Consider the following 20,798-nt stretch of genomic DNA (forward strand, 5'->3'; position numbering starts at 1 on the left):
ACTGTATTGTGTCACTGTGTATCCTGATTTTAACATCTGACAGAGTTTGTGCAACAGGCTGTGTCCCAATCGTCTCTTCAGTCACTGTTTAAAAGCAAGCAAGGGAAAAACAGCCTTTTCCGTCTTGAACACTCGCAGCTTTGTCGCCTGAGAGACATGCAGACACAGAAATGCAGTTTGTGTCTTGTTGAGAGATTTAAACGTGGTGATAGAACGTCCTACTGCAGGACAGGCTTACTGAACCCCTCATTTACTATCACACCATTCATTTTATTGAGGGGTATTTATAGGGCAACTGTAAAATACTGTATTATACGGGAGTTCCAGCCACGCAGGCTGATCGGTTGAGAGGCGTTCTAACGGTGCTGTTATTTCAAAATAATATCACCGGTTTTTCCACAAACGCTGTATCACTCCGCTGAGACGGCGTTGCTAAGCAACGACTTTGACGGCTGTAGGAGACGCTCAAGCCATTAGAACATTTATGGTTTGTACTTAGAAAAAAACATTAATTATATTAAAGAACCCTTAAAGAATCATCTTTTTGAAGAATGTAATACCCACGGTTCTAAAGAATGGATCTCTTTTTGAAGAGTGTAGAATTCGTGCTTCTAAACAGAATCATTGTATTTACTGAAGAACCAATTTTGAAGAGTGTAGAACTCGTGGTTCTAAATAAAACCATCCCCCGTTACTAAAGAACCCCTGAAGAACCATCTTTTTGAAGAATGTAATACCCAAGGTTCTAAAGAATGGTTCTCTTTTTGAAGAGTGTAGAATTCATGCTTCTAAACAGAATCATTGTATTTACTAAAGAACCCTTGAAGAACCATTTTTGAAGAGTGTAGAACTCGTGGTTCTAAATAGAACCACTGTCTTTACTAAAGAACCCTTGAACCCTTCTCTGAATCTTTTGATGATATTATGGACTGTAGATGATGAAATCCCTAAATTCCTTGCAGTTGCATGTTGAGAAACGTTCTTAAACTGTTGGACTATTTGCTCACGCAGTCGTTCTAAGTGGTGAACCTCGCCCGTCCTTGCTTGTGAACGACTGAGCCTTTCAGGGACGCTCCCTTTATACCCAATCAGGACACTCACCTGTTTCCAATTAACCTGTTCACCTGTGGAATGTTCCAAACAGGTGTTTTTTTGTTTTTTTTTTTAGCATTCCTCAACTTTCCCAGTCTTTTGTTTCCCCTGTCCAACTTCTTTGGGACGTGTTGCAGGCATCAAATTCAGAATGAGTGAATATTTGCAAAAAACAATAAAGTTTATCCGTTTGAACATTAAATATCTCGTCTTTGTAGTTTATTAAATTGAATACAGGTTGAAAAGGATTTGCAAATCATCGTATTCTGTTTTTATTCATGTTTTACACAACGTCCCAACTTCATTGGAATTGGGGTTGTAAATAGAACCATTGCCTTTACTAAAGAACCCATAGAGCCTGTTTTGTTAAGAATGTTGATCTCGTGGTTCTAAGCAGAACCACTCCCTTTACTCAAAACCGTTGAAGAGCCGTCTTTCTGGAGACTGTAGAGCCCACGTGTCTACTGTAGAGTAGATGTTCCAGCTGTGTAGGTGTTCGTCCAGCAGATGGCGCTGTCTGTGCGGCTCTGTGTGACTGTAATGTTCTCCGGTGCGGCCGGTGGCGCTGTAGCCTTGTCCGGCCCGGCGGCTGAACACGCCTGCAGTGTTTACAGTGCGGGTCAGAGACAGCGAGGCGGGTCAGAGACAGCGAGGCGGGTCAGAACAGCTGCTGATTAAACTCTAAGATCAGCGCGGAATGAACAGCCCGACTCTTCATGATGTTCCTCACGATTTCCAGACCAGGTTCTTCTCCATGTGTCGCTTGCAGGCGTTTCAGTGGGAGGTCAGTGCTCCAGCTTCAGCTGCTCTGACTTACAGGGCAACTCCACCGATTAGTCCAAGTTTCCGCCCAGTTAAACGGTTAAAATGTGTCTGCAGTCATTCAGAGCGGTTTGCTGCGAAGTACTCAGTTCTAGAGAAAGTCCGAATTTCAGAGCAGTTCGCAGTGGTGGTGATAGGAACCAGACGTCCGCCTCTAAAAGCTCTTAAATTATTACCTGATGTCTGAGACACTTTCACATGAGTTGGTCTAATCCGTTTAATTGAACCCATTGGTGGTGGAGGGATGCATGCAGGGCGTTTTGAGGAGGCAAAGTAGCTCCCCAAAACCTTATTCCCTCACATTTTCCACTGTTTTCCCATCATCAGCATTCCATATAAACCCAGAAGACTCGAGTAGGTTCTCTGGTGGTCCTGGATGGTATATAAGATGTCTGTATCTGTGATGTAGGCAGGGAGGCGCGGTGGGGAGCCTCACAGCGACGGCCTGGGTTCGATTCCCCGGCCGGGTGACCGGGGTGTGGAGTTTGCATGTTCTCCCCGTGTCTGTGTGGGGTTCTCTGGTTTCCTCCCACAGTCCAAAGACATGCAATCAGGCCAATTGGACATGCTGAATTGCCCCTGGGTGTGAGTGACTGTCTGTGTCTGTCTGCCCTGTGATGGACTGGTGACCTGTCCAGGGTGTATCCTGCCTTCCGCCCGATGACTGCTGGGATAGGCTCCAGCTACGCTGAGGGAGAAGCGGCTTAGAAGATGAATGGATGGATGAATGTGTTGATGTGTTGTAGTCATGGCGACGCCTGGTTCCCATCACCACCACTGTAAAGACATCTAAATCATTTCACACCAAACCCACTCTGTTTACATCTCAACCACTGATTCGTGGAGTGGAGTTCCCCTTTAACCCATTCCGAAAAACAGTACGAAAGCTGTTTCTTCTGGGGTTCTTTAGTAAAGGGTTCTGTTTAGAACCATTTCAGGTTATTTGCATGGTTGAGATGGTTATTGATGAAGAATGTGTTGTGTATGGTTCTATATAGGAGAGAAAAGGGTTCTGCTATTGTTACAAGCTTGACATTGTTACAGTAGCAGAGTGCTTTTTTGGTGCTATAGAGAACCATTTCCAAAAAGGTTTTTATGGAGAACCACATACAACAGAGGTGGTCCATATCAGACCCTTTATCAGAATCAGCATCTTTATCCACCAGGTGTCACTTGTAGGTAAATGTAGATAAAGATATAGACGTAAAATAGAAAGATACACTATGGCAGTGTAATAACACGATATAAAACCCTGAGTCCGTTTTCTTGTGTTCAGCGTTTCTCACACTGTGCTGCAGTGCGCCGGTCACACAGGCCGACTTCTGCTCTCCTTTAATCAGATGTGCAGATGAGAACTGATCATGAGTATTGACGATATCCATGACATGCTCGGAAAAGCGCATTGTGATATATGTTGATGTAATTTATCACAATAACAATAAGTAGTGTCATATAGCCCAGCTCTATACACACACTCCTCATCAGTCTGAAGAACCATTTCACCAGGCAAAGAACCGTTTAAGCATGAGAGAGTCTCTATATAGAACTATTGCCTTTATTGAAGAACCCTTGAAGAGCCATCTTTAAGTGTGTACTATTCATGTTAATGTTACGTAACACACACACACACACACACACACACACACACACATATGTGTATATATCGCTGTTGTCGGGACAAAACCTCATATCTCAATTATTGTAATTTTTCAGTTTTTGACATAATTTGAAACGACCTGTTACCCTTTACATTGTGTGTAAATTTTATGATGAATGGACCAAAGCAAACAGCCCAAAATGACTTGGACAAAATTCCGGTTCCATTGACTTCCATTAAAAGTAATGTGTGTTTTTTCCTTCTCCTGTAAAGTTGTCATTTTGGAGATATGAGGTTTAGTTCCGACAGCAGCGATATATATATATATACACTCACCTGCCACTTTATTGCTAGTAAAAGGTTGGACCCCCTTTTGCCTTCAGAACTGCCTTAATTCTTTGTGACAGACTTTCAACAAGGTGTTGGAAACGTTCCTCAGAGATTCTGGTTGGTTATTTGAGTTCCTGCTGCCTTTCTATCATCTGGAACCAGTCTGCCCATTCTCCTCTGACCTCTCATATCAACAAGGCATTTTCGTCCACACAACTGACCGCTCACTGGATATTTCCTCTTTTTCGGACCGTTCTCTGTGAACCCTAGAGATGGTTGAGCGTGAAAATCCCAGCAGATCAGCAGTTTCTGAAATACTCAAACCAGCCCGTCTGGCACCAACAACCACACCACGTTCAAAGTCCCTTAAATCCCCTTTCTTCCCCGTTCTGATGCTCGGTCTGCACTTCAGCAGGTTGTCTTGACCACCTCTACAGGCCTAAATGCAGTGAGTTGCAGCCGTGTGATTGGCTGATTAGCTATTTGTGTGAACAAGCAACTGAACAGAATTGTAATAATTAAGGCAGTGATTTTAATAAGTGAAATTATGTAATATTGGCAGATAATTTTTCTTGATTAAACATACCGCAGTGTAGATGGTTGCGCCACCTAGTGCTGCTTTAAAATGTGCGTCCCGTTTCTGTCTCTTGCCTCTAAAAATGTCCATGTTTCAGCCCTAAAATGTGTTTTCAGTCCTTAGAAGCTGAGCTGAAGGCCTCCGAGTCTCCGTCCGAAATCATTTTGGACATTTTAAAGAAGGTAAGAGTCCTTTACTAGTATAGAAGCTCCGTTAGCTTAGCCAAATCCATTCTAAACAAAAAGAGTCCATTTAAAGAGAAATTCCATTGTTTTTCTGAAGTGCCTGCGTCGTTAAGTGGTTACGGCATAAACGGAGTCATTCCGAGTGGTTTTGTGTGAAACGCCCCGTTCCAGAGTCAATAGTGATGGGAACCAGACGTCTGAGGTGCTACTGCTTTTAAAAGCTCCCTCACAGGAACATGTTATGAGATGGTGATCAAAATGTTGCCTTGGCATTGTTTTGTGGTGGTTTATGGTGGAGAAGGTTTTGTCCTAAAATGTGTCTTTAAAATTCCATTCATGGTGGAAGGACACATGCAGTTCGCTGTAAGGCAAAGTAGTCCCTCCGCTTCTCTACAGTGGACTATTTCACATCAAACCACCGAATGGCGTTGTTTACAACAGTGATTGGATTTTGTAGAAACCTTGAAAAATTGGTGGAAAATGAGTCTTTTGTTCAAGTCTAGTCTAATCTAGTCTTTATTTTTATTTTTAATTGTGAATAAAGTGATGAAAATGGCACGTAATAAACACAAACAATTGGGCGCAGCCGATCTAAGATGGTCACTTTTAGACCCGTCAGAACAAGTGCCATTTTTCTGTATCATTTCTGGACATGAATGTCATAAACGTTCCTGTTTCAGACGTGTCTTCACTCCATCTGTCGTAAAAACCCCCCGTCAGTGAAATACCGGCGGCTGTTCCTCTCAGAGCTCATCAGAAGAGTGAGTCTCTCCAGCTTCTCCCGTCAGATTGAGAACGGTTCCGTAATAAAGAGGCTGAAAATGAATCCAGACCGTGTTTTAGCTGCATCGCTCTGCTGTCTGTTGCAGTGCGAGCTGACCGCTGCAGAGCCGCTGGATGAGCTGTATGAGGCGCTGGCCGAGGTGATTGGTGCCGAGGAGAAGCCAGTCTGCTATAAAACGTATTTACTGGTAACGAGTCAGCACAGCAACTCATTTTCCTTCGGAATTTTCAGCTAAAATGCTGATTAATAAGATTTGTATGATGGCCTATTCTCGCTAAATAATGAAAAAAAAAAATCTATATTTTTATTCTCCTTCTGCATTTCTAGCAGATGTATGTCAATGTTGATGTAGTATCTCAAAATAACTTGAAATATTGACTTATTATAAAATAGTGACTTGTATTCTCAAAATGGACAATAGTTTTCTTATCTTAAATATTGACTTAGTATCTCAAAATAGTGACAAATATTCTCTAAATATTGACTTAGTATCTCAAAATAGCAACTTACATTCTCTAAATATTGACTTAGTATCTCAAAATATTGACTTAGTATTTCAAAATAGCAACTTACATTCTCTAAATATTGACTTAGTATCTCAAAATAGTGACAAATATTCACTAAATATTAACTTAGTATCTCAAATTAGTGACAAATATTCTCAAAATATTGACATATTTCAAAATATTGACTTAGTATTTCAAAATAGCAACTTACATTCTCTAAATATTGACTTACTATTTCAAATTAGTGACAAATATTCTCAAAATATTGACATATCTCAAAATATTGACTTAGTATTTCAAAATAGCAACTTACATTCTCTAAATATTGACTTACTATTTCAAATTAGTGACAAATATTCTCAAAATATTGACATAATATCTCAAAATATTGACTTAGTATTTCAAAATAGCAACTTACATTCTCTAAATATTGACTTAGTATCTCAAATTAGTGACAAATATTCTCAAAATAGTGACATAATATCTTAAAATATTGACTCAGTATTTCTTAGTATCAGACATCTTCAGCAGTTAATATGGACTGATGACCCTGATCCAGGGCTGTTTCTGACACTTTAGCAACAATGAACATTTTCACTCTTGTCAGCCTTCAGGGGAGCCAGTGAGTCTAGAAGAGAATGTAGCGGTCATCTCAGAGGGCACCACAGGGCTGGTCACCTGGGAAGCTGCTCTCTATCTTTCCGAATGGGCACTGGAAAACCCACACATCTTCACTGGCAGGTACTGTACAACAGTGGTCACCAACCGTCCTCCTGGAGCTTTTCTCTGCTTCCGTGCAGAGTTTAGTGTCGCATCTGACCTGCTGCCCCTTAAAGGAAAATTTTGACGAATGTGGAGTTGGATTGACGTAAAAGAACTAATTCCGACCTGGCTTTTCAGAGTCGCGTCGCCGCATATCGGACACGTATCGGATTTCAGTACCACAAATAAAACGGGAATTTAAATAAAAAGATCAGGTTTGGGCCACTTTTACCTGCTGCGTACCCTGGTGTTGTCTGAAATGGCTGCTGTTGTAGGGATTAGTCCGCATGTTCGGATATTTTAATAGTCATGAAAGTTTAGAAAAAATGGTAAGTTAGGAATTTTTAGTATGCAAATGAGCTCGTCTAACATTATGAACTCTCATAAGAACTTTCAGATGTCTGACCTCTGTATTCCACCACAGTGTAGAGCATCTTACATTTTGGTCAGTTTCTTGTCCGTTTATTCCAAAGAAGGAGGCACAGAAAGACTCCTGCAGCCGGCTAAAGGCGACCGGACAGTGAAACAAAAAGCTCGGGGTCTCTGCTGTCTGGTAGCAGGTAGTACAAAGTGTAGCTATAGCACATAGGCAAAGCACTCGTAAACATCAAGCTCAGTCTCACTTTACTCATATATAAGATTAAGAGACCCTGATTAGTCCCACAGTGGGACTACATTTAACCCATCCGTGCAGTGAAACACCACACACCCAGTAGGGGGCGGAGGGCAGCCCTGTCCGCAACGCCCGGGGAGCACTTGGGGTTAGGTGTCTTGCTCAAGGGCACCTCAGTCACGTATTGTTAGCTCAGAGGATCGAACAGGCGATCTTCTGGTCAGGCTGGTTCTCTAACCTCGGGCCCACGACTGCCCGTCCGACTGGAGTCAGTGTGGAGTCAGTACAGCTTAGAACAGATCATTTCAGTGGATTGTGGTTCAGTTATGTTCCCTGACTGGAGATGGAGCCTTGAGGGAACCACCCCAGTGAGAAGAGGGGGAACTGCCCCAGTGACTGTTTACTACCTTAGAACTGTGCAGGTGGTCCGAGTGGGTTGGAAGAAGCTTATTTTTACTGGTTTTTACAGACTTGTTCTAGTGTTTGTCAGTGAAGCAAAGCTGTGCAGGTGTGCATCGTCTTTCCCTCTTGGTTTGTTTACCCTCAGGACAGTGCTGGAGTTAGGCAGCGGAGCAGGGCTCACTGGTATAGTAGTGTGTCAGGCTTGCAAACCCACAAAGTATGTCTTCAGCGACGTCCATCAAAGCGTGCTCCAGAGACTCAGGAACAACATCCAGCTCAACGGCCTGACTGAGCAGGACGCCTCGTCGGCCTGTGTGGAGGAACTGGACTGGGAGAATGTGAGACAGGAACAGCTGCGACGGATCGGAGCGGATGCGGTCATAGCAGCAGGTAAACAGAACCGGCGTAGTGCTTTTCTGATGCTTACTGTCGAACCATGTGGACAAAATGTCTCTGCTAAACATTAAAGTTGTGATTTTTCTTAAACTCTTTAATGCCTACCCAGTTTGCATTAGTTTCACAGTAATTGTGAATGATGAATAATTCATAGTAGATAGCAAATGATTCATAATAGATACTGAATAATTAATAGTAGTTACTGCATAATTCAGAATAAATACTGAAAAAATCATAGTTACTGCATAACTCATAGCAGATACAGAATATTTCATAGTATGTACTGAATAATTTATAGTAGATGCTGAATGATTCATAATAGATACTGAATAATTCATAATAGATATAGTGGTTGGATAGTGTAGTGGGTAACACCTCGCTGTAGACTGCGGTTCAGTCCCATTCGGACAAGCACCCTACACTATACCAATGAGTCCTTGGGCAAGACTCCAAACACCGTCTTCGCCAGCCTGTTTAAAATGATCAAATTGGATAAGAGCGTCAGCCAAATGCCACAAATGTAAATAGATATGGAATAATTTATAGTGGTTACTGAATAATTCATTGTAGTTACTGTATAACAAGCTTCAAGATTAATAATGTAGCACAGTAAGCCTGCATTATTTTATATAGGGCCTAATTCCATTTGTAGGATCATATAAATGCTATGATTCTTCAAAGCGCCTGAGGAACACTCATCATAGACTGTCTCTGATTGGTCAATATTCATAGCTCACAAACAATTTGGGGATTTGCAGCCCTGTTAAACAGATCAGTACGGCAATATAAAGACACTACACCGGCCAGCCTTATTTCAGTAATAAACAACTAAATATAATGACTAATAACCATCCTGATTGGTCTGAAGTGATCGTCTTTGAACATCTAATAGCGTCCATCAAATGCAAATTTCATATTTTTATTCACAATCAAACGTAAATTTTCTGTTTTAGAGCGAATGTGAAAGAAGCCTTTTTAAACATATAGTCTCAGAGCACTTACGGACCATTTGAGCTGATTTAGTGTGATAATCATGTTCGACTCAGATGTGGTTTATGATCCTGATATAATCGGCTGTCTGGTGAAGCTGCTGCTGAAGCTTCTTAACTGCAAGACTGAGGAGAAGCCTCCTGACGTTTATGTGGCCTCAACCATACGCAACCCAAGAACATACGACAGCTTCAAGGATGAACTGGGTGAGTTTAATGTCAATATATTACTGCATCCGTTCCAACACTAATAATGATCTAAGAACATTGTAACAATAACAGGCGTTCTTCAAAACGGTCAAAGCTTTTTTTCTCTTATACAGGAAAGGCTGGATTGAAACACGCCGTTGTTACACATCCCGTCACACAGGTCTTCCCATACACCCGGGTGTCCTCCATAGAAATAATCAAGATACACTGTTGACCAAACGGTCAGAATCTCTTTTTATAATAAAGTGCTCATTTACATGGAAAATGTGCTTTTTGCTCTTGTATTCAAGTCTTATCCACTGGAATTGCTGGAATGCCGATGACCCAAAAGAGGGACATTGACATGTAGTATTTTATACCCTGTACAAATCCCTGACCAAAGCCCTCCACCTGTGGTGAGTCCAATAACCTATCACAGCTGTTCTGCTGTGGGTCAGTCACAGTGTTCCTTGAGTAGAGGCAGGACGTTGTGGTCCCAGTTTTCATCCCAACGCTGCTGCCCGTTCTCTCTGAGGTTCTGTCTGAAGAGGCTCAGTTTTCCCTGCTCGTTCGGGAAGTCTGAGAACAGCATCTGGAGAAAGATGGAAAACGTGGAAATATTTCATAAGGAAAAAGGAATGCAACAGAAAACGGGAAATGCATTCCTTTTTCCTTATGAAAGAAGATCATCTTATATCTAACATCCTTACAAATATCTCCTGGATAATGAATAACTTGTACCTATTGGCTTATTTTGACTGGAAATCAAATAAATGGGCGGCTTCTCATAAAATAAAATCAATTGCGGAACCCAAAGGTAGAACTCAGCTGTTATATGGGCCGATACCCACGGCATAAAGAGAATCAGTGAAAAAACAGCTGCTAAAATGCCAATCAGCACACTGAACGTTTATTTTACGTATTTTTGGTAACTGATTTATTTGTAAATTAAGAAAAAAAACAAGTGGTTGGGACTTGCTGTAGCTAAAGCTACAGTGATTTGGGACACAGCCCAGCCACTGGAACCTGCCACCATTGGGTTAAAAGATTAGCCTGATGCTGCCATCTAGTGTTCAAACAATGCAACAGCATTAAGTGGCATTATTAATAGAATCACCACAGGGAAGGGCCACAACTCCATGATGCACATCCTCATACTTTTCCAATGCGATTCATGATGTCATGGAGCATCGCTACACCTCTAATAAGTAACTAATAGCTATTAGTCTCATAAAACCCTGTTGAGCTATTATGTGTGAAAACAGCTGGAAAATACATGGGAACTGTTAAATAAAACCAAAAATTCCCGTTATCCTCAATGTTTAAGGGTTAAAGCCCACAGCCTGCCAGACAAGTTGCTGGTACAGACCCTCAAGTTCCTCACCTTTAGCTGCAGAGAGAGCTCTGATGAGTCCTTGAAGATCAGCCCGTTCTCCTCATGTTTCACCAGCTCATCCAGACTTTAAATAAAAAAAAAAAAAAAACACAGAACAGGCCTGAAGACTCGCATCCTAAAACCTCTTAGCTGAACTTAAGCGTGAAGGAGACCTTCAGACTCACCACTGGAAGTCTATGGCACAGACAGGCAGGCAGCAGCCAAACATGTCCACCACCTTCATCGGAAGATCGAGACCGCTCGAGGACGTGTGCAGACAGACCCCAAGATCAGCAGAACCTGTTAACAGGACACTACACAGTTATCAGGAACACCACGCAGAGGGCAGAGATCCAGGCAGTGTGATGTGAGCAGTGTAAAAGCACAACAATGGTACTTAGTTAACGATGTGTGTGCGGAACAAAACCTTCTATGTCCATTTTTGTCGTTTTTCTGTGTTTGACATAATTTAAAAGTGCCTGTTGCTCTTTATATTGTGAAAATTTCATGATGAATGGATCAAAAGAAACGGCCCAAAATGACTTAGAAAGACGTCTGGTTCCATTGACTTACATTAAAAGTAAAGTAGGTTTTTTGCTCCCCCTGTAAAGTTACAGTTTTGGAGATACGAGGTTTTGTTCTGACAGCAGCGATGTATTACTAGAGTACATTAATCATTCATTTACGTCTTGTTTCCAAAATACTACAGTATAAATGATCTAAAAATACCTTTTAATATCTAGTTTAGGACATTAAAGCCGACTAAGTACACACAGACACAAACGATTATATGCAAAAGTTTGTACACCCCTGGTCAAATTACATGTTCATTTTCTAAGTGAAAAGATTTCCCACAACGGGGAAATTTCACCTCTGCATTTAACCCATCCGTGCAGTCAAAGACCACATACACACTAGTGAACACACACACACACACACACACACACACACACACACACACACACACACACACTATGGGGCAGTGAGCACACTCGCCCGGAGCGGTGGGCAGCCCAATCTGCTGTGCCCGGGAAGCAGTTGGGGGTTAGGTGTCTTGCTCAAGGACACCCCAGTCATGTGCTGTTGGCTCTGGGGGTCAAACCGGCGACTTTCCGGTCACAGGACTGGATCCCTAACCTCCAGCCCACGACTGCCCGATAATAAAGTCAAGTTCAGTAACATGTCAACATCATTTATCGTCAGTTTTCTCTTTTTAGATCACACCATGTGAAATAATCTGGCTCACGTTTTTCTCCAACTGCTGTGTTTCACCTCGTCCCTCCCCTGTGTGTGAGCCACTCACTGGAGTCGCGCCGTAATGCACACATCTGATTGGCTGAGTAGCGTAACGTGATATAAGGCATGTGATTGGTCTGTCAGTCTTCTGGGCAGCTAAAGCTACCGTACAGGCTAGAAAAACTACGCCGATTAAAATAGGACCACCCCTTCGAAATTAAATAATTCTCCATAGTTTATCGGTTTTAGGTCCAGGTCCGCACAGGACAGCGTCTGGGTCCGGACTCGGACCGTGGTCTGCCTATTAGTGACCTCTTATCTAGAATGTTTCATTTTGTGTAAATGTGTAGCGTTTGAACTTTTACCCAATAAAACTGGATAATCCTCTGCTTCCAGCCACGGAGTGCAGATCTGCACATGTTTAAAATCCTTGGAGTCGATTATCTTCTTGTAATGGTCCTTCAGGGGGCCTTTACCTGCAGATAGAAGGGACTTTTAAAAATGGGCCCCATCAAAGAAAGGCACTTTCCTACTTAATGATGAATATTAGTGCTTATACCTGTAATAACGCACAACAGCGACGGGAGATTTCTCTCTTCTTCTACAAAGCCTTCATAATCTGTTAAAGGGGAAACGTAAAGGGAGATGATTCAAAGCTTTTTAACATTTTTAGGAATTAGGATGTGCTGCAGAGATGGTGGACTAATTAGACGGACTTAAAAATATGTAAGTTTTCACCTTCAAGTGCCTTTAAAAGAACTGAGAAGTCCTCGTCCTCTGTTGGGGGAAACAAAGACATTTTACAAAAATAAACATTTACACTAACTACAGTGTTTATCATCTTATGATCGATACCAGTGGTCTGTGAGTCGGTGTATGCAGACAATTTGGTCCAATATGGTTTACAAACAACACAGTTCCTACAAGTAAAATACTACGGAACCCAAACCCTGTACTGAGCTACAGCAGTCAATCCTATTAAATTATGTAAATATATAAATCACATATCGCTGCTGTTGGAAGAAAATCTCATACCTCCAAAATGGTAACTGTACAGGAGAAGGAAAAAAACTACTTTACTTCTAATGTAAGTCAATGGAACCAGACGTCCCCATCACAAACTCCCTCGACAATGTTGTCATTTAAACCATCAATGCTGAGTGGAAAAATTCTGACTTCTTTCTGTAAAAGGTTGCAAATTTACCTAATGGAATGCACAGTGTGATCAGTAAAGTTTGGTGGAGGAGGGATAATGAGCTGGGGCTGTTTTTCAAGGTTTGGGTCCCGTAGTTCCAGTGAAGGGTGATATTGATGCTACAACACACAAAGACATTATACACAATTATATGCTTCCAGCTTTGTGCCAAAAACCTGGGGAGACCCTTTCCTGTTCCAGCATGACTGAGCTCCTGTGCACAAACTGAGCTCCATAAAGACATGCTTTGAGAAATCTGATGTGTTTGATGTGTAGGAGCTCCAGTAGCCTGCAGAGAGCCCTGACCTAAATCCCACTGAACACATCTGGGATGAACTGGAACGTTGATTTTTTGAGCCAGGCCCTCTCGCCCAACATCTGACCTCACAGATGCTCTTTTGACTGAATGGGCAAAAATTCCCAGCCATAGTCCGAAATCATGTGGAAAGCCACCCAGAAGAGTGGATGGCTGTTATAGCTGCAAATGAAGGGCAACTCTATATCAATGCCCATGGATGTGGAGCAGGACGTCCAACAAGCTCATATCGGTGTGATGATTAGTTGTCCACATACTTTTGGCCATACAGTGTACAACAGGCTGTGCCAGCTGGAAAAAAAAAATTCAAACTGCTTGTCTATAGTGAACTTCCTACATAGCAGTATGGCAATACTGACCAGTCCAGCTGGTGCTGCTGAGGAGAAGTGCAGGTCGTCCAGCCACTGCGGTCACTCCTCCTGTTTTAGTGTTGCACTCTGTAAACGTGGTCAGCTCTGCATTCTGCTTGCTCTTTTCAGGACTGCAGAAACAATAAAAATAAGATATGATCAGATTTACAGAGGAAGCTTTATTTACTAGTTGTATCATATGAAGGACTTCTAACTGACTGTCACAATTACTTGATTACAACTCACCAAGCCCTGAATTGTGGGTAAACACTGGCCAGTCTATAGAAAAGCTCATGCTGAAGCTTCAGAGGCGTTTCCCTAAATATTGAAGGTGGCTTGTCATATAAAGTTGTTGCCCTGGGGAAAAGAAAAGAACACTGTATTAACAGCCTAACAAAATAGGCGTGAACAGATGGGCAACATACTATTTATCATAATACAACAGTTAGTTCCGGCAACACAAGCCGATTGGTTGAGAAGCTGTTAATTCGCCATAACATCACGTTTTTTCACAAACTCTGTATCACTCCACTGAGACGCCGTTGCTAAGCAACGACTCTGACAGCTGTAGGAGACGCTCAAGCCATTTGAACGTTTTTACTTCTTACTTTGCCACAAACAGAGAACGAAAACTTTTAAGATCACATCTGACCGACAGCCGATTTGGTCCGACTCTGAAGACGAGACGACACTAAATTCCCAAACTGTCGTCGCCACTGAGCGGCTTTTCAGTCGGCAGCTGTGACAGAAGAACAGCTGAACAACCTGGAATCAGCCAGAAATGAACCCAACACCATTCGCCAAACTAAACGGGCTGTAAGAAGCTTCACAGACCGGCTGGAACAAAACAACATTAATACTGATCTGGAGAAACTGACCAAACTGAGCTGAACCTGATATTGGCTCAGTTTTAATGCTCAGTCTGCACTTCAAAAGGCGGGGCTTACAGCAGACTGAGCAGCGAGTGGGCAGAGCTCGTTACTCTAATGTAGCAACAAACTGCTCGTTAAGGAGCTATAATTAGGAGGAAGGAGCTGAACATTAAAACATATTAAACGCCGCGTTCACGGCCAGTTTATTCATTTCTTACTGTATTTATTTACCTGCTGTATTAAAGCAGCAGAGCACTCGACTTCGGCTCGTGCCTGCGACCAAATCACAGCCGTGATGTTATTTCATGATAACCCACTCCCTCCTATGCTCTATTACTTAAATAAATCAGAACGTTTCATTATTATTATTGGCCGAATTTTGGTATTATAGATAATATTTACAACATGATAACCTGGTACTGTATTTTTGCTCTCACCCACAACATACACAGAAGAAAAACTAGAGCTCAAAAAATGATTAAAATTGGACAAAATTGGAATCTAAGATGTGAGGATTGTGAGAAGCAGGAAGCGCAACCAACTTCCAAGACTGAACTTTGGAGGTGTGTCTGCAGGTTCTTTGAGGAACTGAAAGGGAGTCTCTTGAGAAGAATTGAAGCTGGAATAAAGGTAAAGAGTGACTCACTGAACACAAACATCTGATATTTAGGGATATTAAGGGACTCTGAACGTGGCGTGGTTGTTGGTGCCAGACGGGCTGGTCTGAGTATTTCAGAAACTGCTGATCTACTGGGATTTTCACACACAACCATCTCTAGGGTTTACAGAGAACGGCCCGAAAAAGAGGAAATATCCAGTGAGCTGTGTGGACGAAAAAATGCCTTGTTGATGTGGGAGGTCAGAGGAGAATGGGCAGACGATGATAGAAAGGCAACAGGAACTCAAATAATCACTTGTTACAACCAAGGAATGCAGAATTCTCTGAACACACAACACGTCGAACCTTGAAGAAGATGGGCTACAGCAAAAGGGGGTCCAACCTTTTACTAGTGGCCGGTGAGAGTATAGACTAGAGAATAAGAGACAGGTCAGCACTAGCAGCTAGCCAGCTCTTTAGAGTTTTGACTGGTCTAGTCCTTCATCAGTGGCCACAGGACGCTGCCCACAGGATGCTGTTGGCTGGACTATCCTCAGTCCAGCAGTAACACTGAGCTACTTAAAAACTGTGTCTGATCCACTCAGTCCAGCGCAACACACACTAACACACCACCACCACGTCAGTGTTACTGCAGTGCTGAGAATGATCCACCACCCAAATAGCACCTGCTCTGTGAGGGTCCATGGGGGTCCTGACCACAGAAGAACAGGGTAACAGAGTATCAGAGAAGCAGATGGACTACAGTCTGTAACTGTAGAACTACAAAGTGCAGCTATACAGTAAGTGGAGCTGATAAGATGGACAGTGAGCGTAGAAACGAGGAGGTGCTCATAATGTTATGCCTGACTGGTGTACATTTATCATGAAAGCAGCACTTACCTAATGTTCCAATTCTTCTGAAGGTCGTGTCTCATGGCATTGGTGACGCACAGATTATAATCAGAGACACGTCCAAAAAACTTCTCATACCTGCCAAATGACCAAAAATAGCACAGATATTGTTACTTGTAATAACTAATCCACTCCGAATCCTAAAGCAGGGGTGCCCAGCTCTTCTCCTGGTGATCTCCTGCCTTGGAAAGATCGGTCAGATTTAATCAAAACCACAAATGACAAATCCACCTTCTCCAGACCTTCAGGAGCAGCTGAATATTAGAACCAGGGTGAACAATATAAAATTAGGCAATGACCTTCTCTCAAAACGCACCACTATTTACTTGCCATGTTTATGTTTTTGCCGGTTTATGAGGAGCCTGGCCACTTCTTATTTCTCCCGTTATATCAAAAAAAGGACTGCAAAACAGCAGAGGGCGCCCACGAGCGAGTGCCCAATGAATGAGAGTAAATGGAGCTCAACGGCTAAAAACGAAAAGTTAAAATAGCTTCTAATCACTTGCTGAACTTTCCAGCCTTCAGCTGGCTCAAGCTTAAGGGCAGCTTGAGCACCCGAGCCAAGAGGGAATGATAGAACCCCAGTCTACAACGTAGAAGGCACAGGTGTTACCCACTCCACTACACCATCAGTCTACAGAACGAGGCATGACTTCAGGAGGTCTATGACAATTCAAAAGGTTCTCAACAGACCCAGCAGATGGTGCACATCAACACTTTCACTCCTCATAGTGCTGCATTTTGAGATCGGATCCATTCCTACCTTCATATTGTAGTGAGCGCTCCCCTTAACCTTCCCTTTACCAAGTGGGGCGTTTTGTTTTAAGCACCCCAGCCGTCACAGGATGAGCGGCTTGCCAACTACTTTGGCCGTTCTTACCATTTTGCCACCTTAACGATGAGGTGCTTCTCTCCAAGAGTGAGCGCCATGATGGAGTACCCATAATTGTGCCAGTCTATCACAAACTGAGCTCCACACAGTCGACTCGCCAGCCACGCTACGGCAATACCTGGCAACCCGGGAGGATTCTAATTGAGAAGAGAAAGACAGAAATGCTTATGATCGCACCTCAGGTAGACTTTTAGAAACATAAACAATAGTTCTACTTAAGATTTAAGCCCAGTACCTGCATAAGAATATAAGCCTGATCTTCCATCTTCAGTAAGACATAAAGAAGTTGAACAGCCTGGAGAACCACCTTGGAGGCATATCTGAAGATTTTAGGTCCCACTGAAAGATAAAGAGCAGGTTGAACAGAGCACAGAAACCACCTGTGTTCAGGCACGGAGACGAACTCAAGCACGCATTACCTCGAATCCCCTTGAGTTCAGAAATGGGCACAATGTCTATTCGGTCGTCTTCAAGGACGTCCTGATGAGGTTTAGTACCTACAAAAGCAATAATGCACGTAAAGCAGTCAAACAAAAACAACTGTTGTCGTCGACATCATGCATGTCGTCAGTGCTTGTACACCGACCAGCTGCATGCCTCATTATAAAGAGAGCAAAATTAGCCCTGTTTAACTGAATTTAGTGCAACACTGTGCAAATAATTGAATAAAATAATTGTATTCACAGTTTTTGACAGTATTTTTTCTTAAATATAGCATTACTTGCTCTTTTTCTTCTGTTCCAACTGATCAGATGAAAAAATAAACATTGAGACATACTATGCATCGTGATAATTTCTTGAAAAATCGCGATATATTATTTTTGCCAAATCGTCCACCTCCACTATAGCACATTCAGAATGGAAATTCCCAGTTAATCTCGACCCTGGAAACCAACCCATAACATCTTAACCCTTGTGTGGTGTTGACATTATTGTATTTTTTTCAATACAGTCATAACAATGTATATAAAAATACCAGATGTTTAAAATATCACAAGTGTCCAGCATGGGGTTCGCCTTTAGCAGCTGTAGCCAGTCAGCAGCCTGTCCATGTTATACATCCACACACACACACACACACACTAACAGCAGGCCATGTAAGAGGAGAACAGAGTGAAGGACACAGCACCTCCACACTTTTACTCCCCGCGGGTTCAGCCCAACACCACATGTGTAATATGTGTGGGGGGTTGAACAGAGTGAACCACTGAAAAGGGGTTATTTTATACATTCTTTATAGAAAATGAGCAAAGGACAAGAATCTGAGGCTGAAATAAGAATAAACCACATCATTTTTTGTCCTGGTAAACAGTGAAAATGGGTCCCACAGGCCTGAACACCACACAGGGGTTAAGCACGTACTGGAGGTTGTATAAACTCCACTAAACTGAAGGCAGGTATTACTGAACGAGGCCTTTAGAATTGATTCCTCCCACAGTCCAAAGACATGCAGTCAGGCCAACTGGACATGCTACATTGCCCCTAGGTGTGAGTGACTGTCTGTGTCTGTCTGTCTGCCCTGTGATGGACTGGCGACCTGTCCAGGGTGTATCCTGCCTTCTGCCCAATGACTGCTGGGATGGGCTCCAACGCCACCCCATGGATGGATGGATGGATGGATGGATGGATGGATGGATGGATGGATGGATGAATGAATGAATGAATGAAAATAACCCCCCGCAACCCTTAGGGAGAAGCGGCTTAGAAAAAGGATGGATGGATGGATGGATGGATGGATAGCACCTCTTGCCCATCAACTGTTCTAATAATCAGGGCTGAACTATCTGAGGAAAACATCTAACTGCGGCTTTTCGTATCTATATATCTATAATTCTATACATCAAAAATGAAATCACGTGTGCTTGTAATCTCATCTAACTCAGAAATGAGAAGGTCAAAAGTACTGCAGCACTACAGTACCACTGTCCTCTACTAATTGCTTTGGCCACACTGCATGTAACTAGGTCATGCCAGCTGAGCCGAGGCGCATAACATTAAAGGGGAACTCCACCACTTTTTTAAAATGTCTACATAATTAAGTGGTTGAGATGTAAACAGAGTCATCCAGAATGGTCTGCTGTGAAATATTAAGCTCTAGAGAAACAGGCCGTTCATAGTGGTGGTGATGGGAACCAGACGTCCACCTCCAGAGACTCCCTCTCAGAAAGCTATTGCATGAAACGGTTATGAATCCACCGCCTGGTGCCCGTGGAGGTGTCTTAGAGCGGTTCTGTGAGAAAGCTTCGGCTCACAGCGCATTTAATCCACTTATTTTACGGCGGAGAGCTTCATGCAGGGCGTCGTGAGGCAAAACAGTCCCTAAAAGACGTCAGAACGCGTGTTTAGGTTCACTGGCGGTTCTGGACATGAAATAAAAAGGCCCTATTTGTTGTCGTAGACATGGTGACCCCTGGTTCCGCTCTGAACGGCTGTTTACGCCTCAGCCGCTGACCGGAGTCTGAATTCTGGAAATTCTGGTGGAGCTGCCCTTTGGTGGTGTTCCTGTACTGTCCGTCGCGCTCTAACGGCTCCGGTCACGCTGCGCGCGGTGCAGCCCACCGGACTGCGGGGTCCGCTCCTTACCGAGGAAGCCGATGAGCGTGACGTTGTATCCGTGACGGCTGAGGGACAGCGCGTGGTACTGCATGCGCGGACTGCGCCCCAGGTCTCCCAGCACGAGCACGCACGCGTTCTGCAGCGCCGACTCGTCGCGCGCCTTCAGGCTCCGCGCCAGCACGAAGATGAAGGCGACCACCGCGACGGGCAGCAGCGCCCACGGCAGACTGAGCCCGGCCAGCAACCCCAGCAGCACGAGGGACGCCGTCACCAGCACCACCGCAGCGTTAGCGTCCGCCATGCTGGCTCTGCAGGAGCCACGTCACGCGCTCCGCCGGGGAAGAGTTTTTAAAGGAGCCGCGCGCCTTTACAGCGGCACGCTAATGCTAAGGCTAAGGCTAAGGCTAAGGCTAATGTTCCTCTGGTAACCGTGGAAACCCAAAACATATAAACACATTTAGTAATAATGAGTTACTATTTCATAATTATGACTTACTGTCTCATACTTACGGCTTAATATTTCACAATGTTGACTTATGTTCTCATATTTATGACGTAATATTTCATAATTATGACATACGTTCTCATGCTTATGATTTAATATTTCAAAATATTGACTTATGTTCTCATACTTATGACTTAATATTTCATAATCATGGTTTATTTCCTCATGCATATGACTTACTATTTCATGATTATGACTTACGTTCTCATGCTTGTCTTAATATATCATAATTTGGACTTACTTCCTCATATTTATGATGTAATATTTCATAACTATGGCTTATTTCCTCATGCTTATGACTTAATATTTCATAATTATAACTTGTGTTCCCATACTCATGACTTCATATTTCACAATTTTGACTTGCTTTCTCATATTTATGACTTAATGTCTCATGAATATGACTCACTATTACACAATTATGACTTACTTTCTCATCTTATGATTTTATATTTTATAACTATGGATATTTCCTCATATGTATGAACTAACATTTAAAATCTATGACTTCCTTTTTCATAATTGTGACTTACTTTCTTATACTTATGATTTAATATTTCATAATTGTGACTTACTGTCTCATTCGTATAACTTACTTTCTCATATTTAGGACTTACTGTCTCAGAAAATGATCTCATTATTAAGAGATGGGAAGCAATGTTGAGATAGAGAGTCACAATGATGAGATGCTAAGTCATAATTATGAGATAGTAAGTAATTATAATTGAGGAAAACTTTCTCATTATT

At 42.7% G+C, this 20,798-nt stretch overlaps 2 protein-coding genes across 2 annotated transcripts; one reads left to right on the forward strand and one right to left on the reverse strand.

The window, feature by feature from the left end:
• The first annotated feature begins 1,668 nt into the window (after positions 1 to 1,668).
• On the forward strand, positions 1,669 to 9,530 carry eef2kmt (eukaryotic elongation factor 2 lysine methyltransferase). Its single transcript, XM_017713287.2, has 8 exons — positions 1,669 to 1,876; positions 4,535 to 4,600; positions 5,284 to 5,364; positions 5,473 to 5,574; positions 6,501 to 6,634; positions 7,816 to 8,060; positions 9,113 to 9,262; positions 9,379 to 9,530. The coding sequence occupies exons 1-8, from the start codon at positions 1,790 to 1,792 to the stop codon at positions 9,477 to 9,479; spliced, it is 966 nt and encodes a 321-aa protein (XP_017568776.1). The 5' UTR covers positions 1,669 to 1,789; the 3' UTR covers positions 9,480 to 9,530.
• On the reverse strand, positions 9,247 to 19,866 carry alg1 (ALG1 chitobiosyldiphosphodolichol beta-mannosyltransferase). Its single transcript, XM_017713286.2, has 13 exons — positions 19,574 to 19,866; positions 17,410 to 17,487; positions 17,226 to 17,329; positions 16,979 to 17,127; positions 16,087 to 16,176; positions 13,963 to 14,073; positions 13,726 to 13,847; positions 12,594 to 12,632; positions 12,415 to 12,474; positions 12,221 to 12,331; positions 10,805 to 10,919; positions 10,629 to 10,704; positions 9,247 to 9,836 (listed from the first exon to the last, which is right to left on the reverse strand). Exons 1-13 carry the CDS (start codon positions 19,845 to 19,847, stop codon positions 9,699 to 9,701), a joined length of 1,467 nt encoding a protein of 488 aa, XP_017568775.1. The 5' UTR covers positions 19,848 to 19,866; the 3' UTR covers positions 9,247 to 9,698.
• Between the last annotated feature and the right edge of the window lie 932 nt (positions 19,867 to 20,798).

This window comes from Pygocentrus nattereri, chromosome 14 (assembly GCF_015220715.1).
Source record: "Pygocentrus nattereri isolate fPygNat1 chromosome 14, fPygNat1.pri, whole genome shotgun sequence".
NCBI classification, from domain to species: domain Eukaryota; kingdom Metazoa; phylum Chordata; class Actinopteri; order Characiformes; family Serrasalmidae; genus Pygocentrus; species Pygocentrus nattereri.